Here is a 12,847-nt window from a genome sequence, read left to right on the forward strand (position 1 = left end):
TATGCTTCATTCAGTTAAAAAAAAATTCCTATCAATCTCAGTTTTGGACAAGACTGACTTTATGACCAACATTTACCTATTTACACTTTGTAGTCAATTTTGACACTATAATAAATGTTTCTGACTCAATTCCACATAGGCCATTTTCAGAACGAGAAGTTTTGTAGGCGAAGTCGCTCTTTAAGTCACTGTTTTTATTCACTGTAAAAAAAAAAAAAAAAAAAAGTACTACTTTTTCTCCCAAATTTCGTGGTATCCAATTGGCAGTTACAGTCTTGTCTCATCGCTGCCACTCCCGTACGGACTCGGGAAAGCCGTGCGTCCTGCGAAACACAACCCAACCAAGCCGCACTGCTTCTTGATACAATGCCCGCTGAACGCGGAAGCCAGCCGCACCAATCGCGTTTTGAACCACGTGCTATAAGACCCAAACGGCGTTTCATACGACAGAGCCTGGACTCACTCGAACCCAGATTCTCTAGTGGCACTGTGATGCTGTGCCCGACCACCCCGCTACTCGTTAAGTCACTGTACCTGCTTCAACAGACAGAATTGGTGTTCATCAACCTGTGCCTAAAATGATTGACACAAATGGGTCGTCACTAGTTACCATGGTCACAAAGACCTAAACCCCGCCCATTAAAAAAAGTATCTTCTTAAAATGAGATTTGAAAGCTAACCTTCACCAAACTGTTAACTGTATGCCTAACACTAACCTTAAATTAAGACATATTAAGCACGTTTTTCATTATATTTTACGATAGACTTTGTGGCGGTGGTAACTAGTGAAAGCCACACAAATGTAACATACGCTAAAAAACGTGACCAAGAGAGGTACGTTTACGCTACGTACACTCCGTTGACAGGACAGCGCGCCAAATTTAGTAAACAAAGCAAGTGAAGCTTTCAACCAGTTATCCACCATTTTGATAAAGATTTCAAGGTAGGTAGAGGTTTTAAAACGCTATTACAAATAACGTTATGAATAATGTATGCAGACAATAATTGTTTTGTTATAATTTACAGGGGCTTTTAAAAAAAACAACAAAGGGGCGACATTGACACTGTTTTAGTAAACAAGAGGGCTGGAGAAATGTAGCCAAGTAACGTTACGTAAGCGAACCACTCAAAATCCATGGACAAACCTAGCTATGCATGCATACATACAGTAACTACAAGGACTGAACATCAATGGGAATAAAATTGCAGTTTTAATCATGTTTTGAGGCTATATAGTGTTAGCCTAAAATGTCATTGTTTACAAACAATGGAGTTAAACAATTATTGTATTTTGGGTTCTGATGGGGTACAGCAGTTGAACTAAGCTCATTAGTGATTTATAAGTTATATTCTTCAAGAATCATTGGCTATAACGTTATGTGGTTACATTTCTCCAGCCCTTAGTGTTATATATATATATATAAATACACAGTTGAAGTCGGAAGTTTACATACACCTTAGCCAAATACATTTAAACTCAGTTTTTCACAATTCCTGATATTTTATCCTAGTAAAAATTCCCTGTTTTAGGTCAGTTAGGATCACCACTTTATTTTAAGAATGTGAAATGTCAGAATAATAGTAGAGAGAATGATTTATTTCAGATTTGATTTATTTCATCACATTGCCAGTGGGTCAGAAGTTTACATACACTCAATTAGTATTTGGTAGCATTGTCATTAAATTGTTTAACTTGGGTCAAACGTTTCAGCTAGCCTTCCACAAGCTTCCCACAATAAGTTGGGTGAATTTTGGCCAATTCCTCCTGACAGAGCTGGTGTAACTGAGACAGGTTTGTAGGCCTCCTTGCTCGCACACGCTTTTCCCACACATTTCTATAGGATTGAGGTCAGGGCTTTGTGATGGCTACTCCAATACCTTGACTTTGTTGTTTTTAAACCATTTTGCTTGGGGTCATTGTCCATTTGGAAGACCCATTTGCGACCAAGCTTTAACTTCAATTGTCTTGAGATGTTGCTTCAATACATCCACATAATTTTCATCCCTCATGATGCCATCTATTTTGTGAAATGCACCAGTCCCTCCTGCAGCAAAGCACCCCCACAACATGATGCTGCCCTCCCGTGCTTCAAGGTTGGGATGGTGTTCGTCGGCTTGCAAGTCTCCTCCCTTTTCCTCCAAACATAACAATGGTCATTAAGGCCAAACAGTTATATTTTTGTTTCATCAGACCAGAGGAAATTTCTCCAAAAAGTACGATCTTTGTCCCCATGTGCAGTTGCAAACCGTAGTCTGGCTTTTTTTAATGGTAGTTTTGGAGCAGTGGCTTCTTCCTTGCTGAGCAGCCTTTCAGGTTACGTCGATATAGGACTTGTTTTACTGTGGATATCAATACTTTTGTACCCGTTTCCTCCAGCATCTTCACAAGGTCCTTTGCTGTTGTTCTGGGATTGATTTGCACTTTTCGCACCTAAGTACGTTCATCTCTAGGAGACAGAATGCATCTTCTTCCTTAGCGGTATGACGGCTGCCTGGTCCCATGGTGTTTATACTTTCTTGCTATTGTTTGTACAGATGAACATGGTACTTTCAGGCATTTGGAAATTGCTCCCAAGGATGAACCAGACTTGTGAAGGTCTACAATTGTTTTTCTGAGGTCTTGGCTGATTTCTTTTGATTTTCCCATGATGTTAAGCAAAGAGGCACTGAGTTTGAAGGTAGGCCTTGAAATACATCCACAGGTACACCTCCAATTGACTCAAATGATGTCAATTAGCCTATCAGAAGCTTCTAAAGCTATGACATAATTTTCTGGAATTTCCCAAGCTGTTTAAAGGCACAGTCAACTTAGTGTATGTAAACTTCTGACCCACTGGAATTGTGATACAGTGAATTATAAGTGAAATAATCTGTCTGTAAACAATTGTTGGAAAAAGGACTTGTGTCATGCACAAAGTAGATGTCCTAACCGACTTGCCAAAACTATAGTTTGTTATTAACAAGAAATTTGGGGAGTGGTTGAAAACGTGTTTTAATGACTCCAACCTAAGTGTATGTAAATTTACGACTTCAACTGTATATACAGTACCAGTCAAAAGTTTGGACACACCTACTCATTCAAGTTTATTTTGTACTATTTTCTACATTGTAGAATAATAGTGAAGACATCAACACTTTTTTTTTGTTTTTTTGTTGCTATTTTGCACCCCAGTATCTCTACTTGCACATCATCATCTGCACATCTATTCCGTCATTAGTCCTTTGTCCTTGTCTTGTCGTGTACCGTGTGTATATATATATTTACATATTTCTTCGCATATCTTTTATATATTTTCTTTTCCAAAAACTCAACTTCAAAACACTCTCCTGCAACCCGCCTCACCAATTAAAAAAAAGAAAGTATTATTTACCTCAAATCTGAAATCCACAATAGAAGCTAGCCAGAAGCTAGCCAGTTTACTGGCTAACGTTAGTATTCAGCTAACCACGGTTTGTGGTCATCAGCTATCCTTTAGCTCGAAAAGCTATCGCCAGTTTTGTACAACGCGACTCAGACCAGAACATACTGGACCTATTTTTCTCTCCATATCCCCGGATTTCAACCGCAAGCTCTGGACATTTACACCTGGATATCGCAGCTAGCTAGCTGCTATCAGTGTGACTATTGGCTTACGTCGATCCCGGAGCAAACATCAATTATTCCGGAGCTAGCCAGCTGAAGAGTTCTATCAGCCACTCCTGGGCTACAATCACCTATCCGGACCCGTTTTACTGCCGATGCGGAGCCCCACCGAGCCTTCACGACTGGACTACCGACGTTATCTGCCCGGGGGAGTTATCCAACTCGCCCCTCCGTCGCGACGTTACCTGAACGCCCATCTCCGGCTCGCTAATCGTTAGCTGTCTTATCGGCTGCTATCTGAATAGGTCTATCGGACTATTTCTCTTGGGTCACTATAACTATATCTATTTTGCCAATTGGATTGATCCCCTCTACCACACGGAACCGCACGAGGTGGCTAAAAACAGACCTCCATCCTATGCTAGCTTGCTACCGATGGCCCGGCTAGCTGTCTGAATCGCCGTTACCCCAACCAACCTCACTACTCACTGGACCCTTATGATCACTCGACTAAGCATGCCTCTCCTTAATGTCAATATGCCTTGTCCACTGCTGTTCTGGTTAGTGTTTATTGGCTTATTTCACTGTAGAGCCTCTAGCCCTGCTCTTTATACCTTATCCAACCTTTCAGTTCCACCACCCACACATGTGATGACATCACCTGGTTTCAATTATGTTTCTAGAGACAATATCTCTCTCATCATCACTCAATACCTAGGTTTACCTCCACTGTATTCACATCCTACCATACCTTTGTCTGTATAGCTATTTTATCGCCCCCAGAAACCTCCTTTTACCCTCTGTTCCGGACGTTCTAGACGACCAATTCTCATAGCTTTTAGCCGTACTCTTATCCTATTCCTCCTCTGTTCCTCTGGTGATGTAGAGGTGAATCCAGGCCCTGCAGTGCCTAGCTCAACTCCTATTCCCCAGGCGCTCTCTTTTTATGACTTCTGTAACCGTAATAGCCTTGGTTTCATGCATGTTAACATTAGAAGCCTCCTCCCTAAGTTTGTTTTATTCACTGCTTTAGCACACTCTGCCAACCCGGATGTTCTAGCCGTGTCTGAATCCTGGCTTAGGAAGACCACCAAAAATTCTGAAATCTCCATTCCTAACTACAACATTTTCAGACAAGATAGAACGGCCAAAGGAGGCGGTGTTGCAATCTACTGCAAAGATAGCCTGCAGAGTTCTGTCCTACTATCCAGGTCTGTACCCAAGATATTTGAACTTCTACTTTTAAAAATCCACCTCTCTAAAAACAAGTCTCTCACCGTTGCCGCCTGCTATAGACCACCCTCTGCCCCCAGCTGTGCTCTGGACACCATATGTGAACTGATTGCCCCCCATCTATCTTCAGAGCTCGTGCTGCTAGGCGACCTAAACTGGAACATGCTTAACACCCCAGCCATCTTACAATCTAAGCTTGATGCCCTCAATCTCACACAAATTATCAATGAACCTACCAGGTACCACCCCAAAGCCGTAAACACGGGCACCCTCATAGATATCATCCTAACCAACTTGCCCTCTAAATACACCTCTGCTGTTTTCAACCAAGATCTCAGCGATCACTACCTCATTGCCTGCATCCGTAATGGGTCAGCGGTCAAACGACCTCCACTCATCACTGTCAAACGCTCCCTGAAACACTTCAGCGAGCAGGCCTTTCTAATCGATCCTGGAAGGATATAGATCTCATCCCGTCAGTAGAGGATGCCTGGTTATTTTTTTTTTTAAATGCCTTCCTCACCATCTTAAATAAGCATGCCCCATTCAAGAAATTTAGAACCAGGAACAGATATAGCCCTTGGTTCTCTCCAGACCTGACTGCCCTTAACCAACACAAAAACATCCTATGGCGTTCTGCATTAGCATCGAACAGCCCCCGTGATATGCAACTTTTCAGGGAAGCTAGAAACCAATATACACAGGCAGTTAGAAAAGCCAAGGCTAGCTTTTTCAAGCAGAAATTTGCTTCCTGCAACACAAACTCAAAAAAGTTCTGTGACACTGTAAAGTCCATGGAGAATAAGAACACCTCCTCCCAGCTGCCCACTGCACTGAGGACAGGAAACACTGTCACCACCGATAAATCCACTATAATTGAGAATTTCAATAAGCATTTTTCTACGGCTGGCCATGCTTTCCACCTGGCTACCCCTACCCCGGTCAACAGCACTGCATGCCCCACAGCAACTCGCCCAAGCCTTCCCCGTTTCTCCTTCTCCCAAATCCAGTCAGCTGATGTTCTGAAAGAGCTGCAAAATCTGGACCCCTACAAATCAGCCGGGCTAGACAATCTGGACCCTTTCTTTCTAAAATTATCTGCCGAAATTATTGCAACTCCTATTACTAGCCTGTTCAACCTCTCTTTCGTGTCGTCTGTGATTCCCAAAGATTGGAAAGCAGCTGCGGTCATCCCCCTCTTCAAAGGGGGGGACACTCTTGACCCAAACTGCTACAGACCTATATCTATCCTACCCTTCCTTTCTAAGGTCTTCGAAAGCCAAGTCAACAAACAGATTACCAACCATTTCGAATCCCACCATACCTTCTCCGCTATGCAATCTGGTTTCAGAGCTGGTCATTGGTGCACCTCAGCCACGCTCAAGGTCCTAAACGATATCCTAACCGCCATCGATAAGAAACAATACTGTGCAGCCGTATTCATTGACCTTGCCAAGGCTTTCGACTGTGTCAATCACCACATCCTCATCGGCAGACTCGATAGCCTTGGTTTCTCAAATGATTGCCTCGCCTGGTTCACCAACTACTTCTCTGATAGAGTTCAGTGTGTCAAATCGGAGGGCCTGTTGTCCGGGCCTCTGGCAGTCTCTATGGGGGTGCCACAGGGTTCAATTCTTGGACCGACTCTCTTCTCTGTATACATCAATGATGTCGCTCTTGCTGCTGGTGAGTCTCTGATCCACCTCTACGCAGACGACACCATTCTGTATACTTCTGGCCCTTCTTTGGACACTGTGTTAACAACCCTCCAGACGAGCTTCAATGCCATACAACTCTCCTTCCGTGGCCTCCAATTGCTCTTAAATACAAGTAAAACTAAATACATGCTCTTCAACCGATCGATGCCTGCACCTGCCCGCCCGTCCAACATCACTACTCTGGACGGTTCTGACTTAGAATATGTGGACAAATACCTAGGTGTCTGGTTAGACTGTAAACTCTCCTTCCAGACTCACATCAAACATCTCCAATCCAAAGTTAAATCTAGAATTGGCTTCCTATTTCGCAACAAAGCATCCTTCACTCATGCTGCCAAACATACCCTTGTAAAACTGACCATCCTACCGATCCTCGACTTCGGCGATGTCATTTACAAAATAGCCTCCAATACCCTACTCAATAAATAGGATGCAGTCTATCACAGTGCCATCCGTTTTGTCACCAAAGCCCCATATACTACCCACCACTGCGACCTGTACGCTCTCGTTGGCTGGCCCTCGCTTCATACTCGTCGCCAAACCCACTGGCTCCAGGTCATCTACAAGACCCTGCTAGGTAAAGTCCCCCCTTATCTCAGCTCGCTGGTCACCATAGCAGCACCCACCTGTAGCACACGCTCCAACAGGTATATCTCTCTGGTCACCCCCAAAACCATTTCTTACTTTGGCCGCCTCTCCTTCCAGTTCTCTGCTGCCAATGACTGGAATGAACGACAAAAATCTCTGAAACTGGAAGCACTTATCTCCCTCACTAGCTTTAAGCACCAGCTGTCAGAGCAGCTCACAGATTACTGCACCTGTACATAGCCCATCTATAATTTAGCCCAAACAACTACCTCTCCCCCTACTGTATTTATTTATTTATTTTGCTCCTTTGCACCCCATTATGTCTATCTCTACTTTGCACATTCTTCCACTGCAAATCTACCATTACAGTGTTTTACTTGCTATATTGTATTTACTTCGCCACCATGGCCTTTTTTTTGCCTTTACCTCCCTTATCTCACCTCAGTTGCTCACATTGTATATAAACTTATTTTTCTACTGTATTATTGACTGTATGTTTGTTTTACTCCATGTGTAACTATGTGTTGTTGTATGTGTCGAACTGCTTTGCCTAATCTTGGCCAGGTCGCAATTGTAAATGAGAACTTGTTCTCAACTTGCCTACCTGGTTAAATAAAGGTGAAATAAAATAAATAAATAAATCTATCACTCTAGTGTTAATGCTAAATTGTAATTATTTCGCCTCTATGGCCTATTTATTGCCTTACCTCCCTAATCTTACTACATTTGCACACACTGTACATAGATTTTTGTATTATGTTATTGACTGTACGTTTGTTTATCCCATGTGTAACTCTGTGTTGTTGTTTTTGTCACACTGCTTTATCTTTATCAAGTCGCAGTTGTAAATGAGAACTTGTTCTCAACTGTCCTACCTGGTTAAAGAAAGGTGAAATATATATATTTTTTAAAAGATGGAATCATGTAGTAACCAAACAAGTGTTAAATAAAGTAGCCACCCGTTGCCTTGATGACAGCTTTGCACAATATTGGCACTCTCAACCAGCTTCACCTGGAATGCTTTTCCAACAGTCTTGAAGGAGTTCCCACATATGCTGAGCACTTGTTGGCTGCTTTTCCTTCACTCTGAGGTCCAACTCATCCCAAACCATCTCAATTGTTTTGAGGTCGGGTGATTGTGGAGGCCAGGCAAGTCTCTTCTTCTTATTGGTGACCTTTAGTAGTGGTTTCTCTGCAGAAATTTGACCATGAAGGCCTGATTCATGCAGTCTCTTCTGAACAGCTGATGTTGAGGTGTGTCTGTTACTTGAACTCTGTGAAGCATTTATTTGGTCTGCAATTTCTGAAGCTGGTAACTCTAATGAACTTATCCTCTGCAGCATAGGTAACTCTGGGTCTTCCTTTCCTGTGGCGGTCCTCATGAGAGCCAGTTTCATCATAGCGCTTGATAGTTTTTGCGACTGCACTTGAATACATGTTCAATGTTCTTGAAATTTTCCGCATTGGCTGACCTTCATGTCTTAAAGTAATGATGGAATGTCAGTTTAATTGTTCTTCTGTATTTTCTTAGGCACACACATACAAGTTCAAATCCTAAGCTACGCCTTGCTCAGACAGTCTGTTTTTCCACTATACAGATACATTGTTTAATCTAATCCTGACTAAAACTACACACATCATCAGATTATAATTTTATGATTCTAATCAATTATAAGGTTTCAGAGTGGAATTATTTACCAAATAGGGCTATCTTCTGTATACCCGCCTACCTTGTCACAAGACAACTGATTTGTCTCAAACGCAAAGGAAAGAAATTCCACAAATTAACTTTTAGGAAGGCATACCTGTTAATTGAAATGCATTCTAGGTGACTATCTCATGAAGCTTGTTGAGAGAATGCCAAGAATGTGCAAAGCTGTCATCAAGGCAAAGGGTGGCTACTTTGAAGAATCTCAAACATTAAATATGTTTAGATTTGTTGTACACTTTTTTCGTTACTACATGATTCGATGTGTGTTATTTCATAGTTTCAATCGCAGATTTCCCTTTTAACCTAAAGTTGACAGATAGGGATGTGGCTACTCGACCAGTGTCAAGCACTGTTCAACACCTCCAGCCTCTATGGGGTGCTGGGCGTCTCCAAGGAGGCGACAGACGCAGAGATCCGACACAGCTACTACAAGGTGTCGCTCAGGGTTCACCCAGATCGTGCTCCTGAAGACCTGCAGGCAACAGAGAAATTTCAGGTGGGAAAGTGTCAACTAAAACACCTACTCAAATCTGCAGTTAGCCTAGTTCACCTAGCTAACTGGTTAGAATTGTATTTTACTGTATTTACCTAGCCCCTTTCTTTCAGGTGCTTGGGAAGTTATATGCAGTGTTGAGTGACAAGGAGCAGAGGGCAGTGTATGATGAGCAGAAACTTGTGGCTGAGGAATCTGACTCACTGCAGCAGGACCAATGCTGGGAGGAGTACTGGAGGTTGCTGTTCCCTAAGGTAGCCTAACTATATAACTATCTAAAGCTGATTAACATCTTCACCATACACCGTATTTACTTTTTAGGCCCTCCTGAGAGAACTTTTCTTTTTCATACCGTAGCCATAAAATAGTCACTAGACGTGTGTAATTTTGAGTAATGTACCTTAATCATTACAAGACTGTCATCAGCATCACCCAGTACCATCTTCCTCTGTATCTCCCCAGCTTCTTGACTTTCTTTATCCGCCTGGAAGCAAATAACAAACACCCAGTATAATGTCACAATTAGAATTTGTTATAACAACCATCTCTCCTTCATTAGATCACATTGGAGGACATCCAGGAGTTTGAGAGGAAGTACAAAGGCACGGAGGAGGAGAGGCAGGATGTGATGCAGATTTACCTGCAGCACCAGGGGGACATGGACGCCATCATGGCCTCAGCCCTGTGCTGCTCTCAGGAGGACGAGCCCAGGATCACAGCCCTTATACAGACAGCCATCCAGGCAGGGGAGCTCACGGCCTACCCTGCATTCACCCAGGAGAGCACCAGGAAGAAGAAAACACGCAAACAGAAGGTACAGTGTGCTTTATACAAATACTTGTACACACTCACTTCCTCGGTTGGTAATTTTTTTTAGTTCACATTTGTGAGAATACTTTGTTGTTATTTCCTTCCAGGCTGATGAAGAAAGACAAGAAGCTGAGGAGATGCAGAGAGAGATGGGACTCAATGATGCTGATGACAGTCTTGTACTGATGTTAAAGGTAAGTTGAATCACACAACCAAGATCTTAACTGGTGACTGTTTTAGGCGTTCAGGTAAGGCATTAATGGTGTGTATTTCTGTCTCGTTAACAGCAAAAGCAGAATTCCAGAGAGCAGAATTTTAACTCTTTCCTGTCTGACCTGGAAGCCAAATACTCCAAGGGAGGAAAAGCCAAAGCAGGAGGGAAAGGAAAAAAGTGAAGACTTCAAACCCTTGAAGTTAAGACAAGGTAGACGTGTGTAATTTTGAGTAATGTACCTTAATCATTACAAGACTGTCATCAGCATCACCCAGTACCATCTTCCAGGTCAAATTTTTATCAAAACTTGACACCTGCATGCCCCCTAGTCACACATCTATCACGTATTTCTATACAAATTATCTTCCTGATCTAAGCTCCGCTAGCACCTCTGCTGAAAGTAGAATATGGCTTCTACTGCAGTGAGGTGAATTGTCCCAGTACTTAAACAGCCCCTCTATTCCCTCGAAAGTCTCCTGTGGCTTACACTAAGCCCTCATCACGTTAAGGTTTGTTAGGAAAACATCTAATACCTACCTTTTAGTTGGCGTCTCTCTAAGGCTTGTCTTTTCTCTTCCTGTTAAGGTATGCTATGTGAAACCCCAAAGTTTTGTGCTTGTCTTTTTTACATGGGAAAATAAAAGTCATGTCCTTATAAAAGTACAAAGCAGCCAGTCGAAGCATGTCAGTGTTCAAAAGGCTTTTGTTCCTCCCTGTATAGTTGGACTTGCCATTCGGGTCATCCTACGAAAATTGTCTTTCCTGTCCCCTGCCTTAACCACCAGGAAAAACACTTATGTTAGATAATGACATGTTGTTTTAATTTAAGTGTTTTGTTAATAAAACATATGTAAAACAGATATTGCAAACTATTTATATATAGTGCGTTCGGAAAGTATTCAGACCCCTTGATTTTTTCCCCACAGTTTTACTTTACAGCCTTATTCTAAAATGTATTAAAAAACATGTTTTTCCTCAATCTACACACAATACCCCATAATGACAAAGCAAAAACTGTTTTTTAGACATTTTTGCAAATGTATTTAAAATGAACTATCATATTTACATAAGTATTCAGACCCTTTACTCAGTACCTTGTTGAAGCACCTTTGGCAGCGATTACAGCCTCGAGCCTTCTTGGGTATGACGCTACAAGCTTAGCACACCTGTATTTGGGGAGTATCTCCCATTCTTCTCTGCAGATCCTCAAGCTCTGTCAGGTTGGATAGGGATCGTCACTGCACAGCTATTTTCAGGTCTCTCCAGAGATGTTCGATTGGGTTCAAGTCCGGGCTCTGGCTGGGCCACTCAATGACATTCAGAGCCTTGTCTCAAAGCCACTCCTGCATTGTCTTGGCTGTGTGCTTAGGGTCGTTGTCCTGTTGGAAGGTGAAGCTTTTCCCCAGTCTGAGGTCCTGAGCACTCTGAAGCAGGTTTTCATCAAGGATCTCTCTGTACTTTGCTCTGTTCATCTTTCCCTTTATCCTGACTAGTCTCCCAGTCCCTGACACTGGAAAACATCCCCACAGCATGATGCTGCCACCACCATGCTTCACTGTAGGGGTGGTGCCATGTTTCTTCCAGATGTGACGCTTGGCATTCTGGCCAGAGTTCAATCTTGGTTTCATCAAGATTCATCTATAACGTAACAAAATGTGGAAAAAGGGAAGGGGTCTGAATACTTTCCAAGTGCACTATATATACGCAGTTGAAGTCAGAAGTTTACATACACCTTCGCCAAATACATTTAAACCCAGTATTTCACAATTCCTGACATTTAATCCTAGTAAGAATTCCCTGTCTTAGGTCAGTTAGGATCACCACTTTATTTAAAAAATGTGAAATGTCAGAATAATAGTTGAGAGAATGATTTTTCAGCTTTTATTTATTTCATCACATTCCCAGTGGGTCAGAAGTTTACATATACTCAATTAGTATTTGGTAGCATTGCCTTTTTAAATTGTTTAACTTGGGTCAAAGGTTTCAGGAAGCCTTCCATAAGCTTCCCACAATAAGTTGGGTGAATTTTGGCCCATTCCTCCTGACAGAGCTGGTGTAGCTGAGTCAGGTTTGTAGGCCTCCTTGCTCGCACACGCTTTTTCAGTTCTGCCCACAAATGTTCCATAGGATTGAGGTCAGGGCTTTGTGATGGCTACTCCAATACCTTGACTTTGTGGTCATTAAGCCATTTTTCTACAACTTTGGAAGTATGCTTGGGGTCATTGTCCATTTGGAAGACCCATTTGCGACCAAGCTTTAACTTCCTGACTGATGTCTTGAGATGTTGCTTCAATATATCCACATAATTTTCCTGCCTCATGATGCCATCTATTTTGTGAAGCGCACCAGTCCCTCCTGCAGCAAAGCACCCCCACAACATGGTGCCACCCCAGTGCTTCAAGGTTGAAAGGGTGTTCTTCGGGCTTGCAAGCATCCCCCTTTTTCCTCCAAACATAACGATGGTCATTAAGGCCAAACAGTTCTATTTTTGTTTCAT

At 42.4% G+C, this 12,847-nt stretch overlaps 1 protein-coding gene across 2 annotated transcripts; it reads left to right on the forward strand.

The window, feature by feature from the left end:
- The first annotated feature begins 814 nt into the window (after positions 1-814).
- LOC120017942 (dnaJ homolog subfamily C member 9-like) lies at positions 815-11,325 on the forward strand. 2 transcript variants are annotated; one of them, XM_038960901.1, is made up of 7 exons: positions 815-943; positions 9,143-9,329; positions 9,440-9,580; positions 9,886-10,140; positions 10,244-10,330; positions 10,424-10,560; positions 10,936-11,325. In XM_038960901.1, the coding sequence occupies exons 2-6, from the start codon at positions 9,156-9,158 to the stop codon at positions 10,529-10,531; spliced, it is 765 nt and encodes a 254-aa protein (XP_038816829.1). In that variant the 5' UTR covers positions 815-943; positions 9,143-9,155; the 3' UTR covers positions 10,532-10,560; positions 10,936-11,325. The 2 variants fall into 2 exon arrangements, with proteins under 2 accessions (XP_038816829.1, XP_038816828.1); XM_038960900.1 differs by having other exon boundaries at positions 817-943; positions 10,424-11,325.
- The last annotated feature ends 1,522 nt before the right edge of the window (positions 11,326-12,847 follow it).

This window comes from Salvelinus namaycush, chromosome 22 (assembly GCF_016432855.1).
Source record: "Salvelinus namaycush isolate Seneca chromosome 22, SaNama_1.0, whole genome shotgun sequence".
NCBI classification, from domain to species: Eukaryota; Metazoa; Chordata; class Actinopteri; order Salmoniformes; family Salmonidae; genus Salvelinus; species Salvelinus namaycush.

Coding starts and splice junctions, on each gene's coding strand:
- LOC120017942 (XM_038960901.1), top strand. CDS start 9,156: ATGTGGCTACTCGACCAGTGTCAAGCACTGTTCAACACCTCCAGCCTC. Junction 10,141..10,243: donor AGAAAACACGCAAACAGAAG/GTACAGTGTGCT, acceptor ATTTCCTTCCAG/GCTGATGAAGAAAGACAAGA. Junction 10,331..10,423: donor GTCTTGTACTGATGTTAAAG/GTAAGTTGAATC, acceptor TCTCGTTAACAG/CAAAAGCAGAATTCCAGAGA.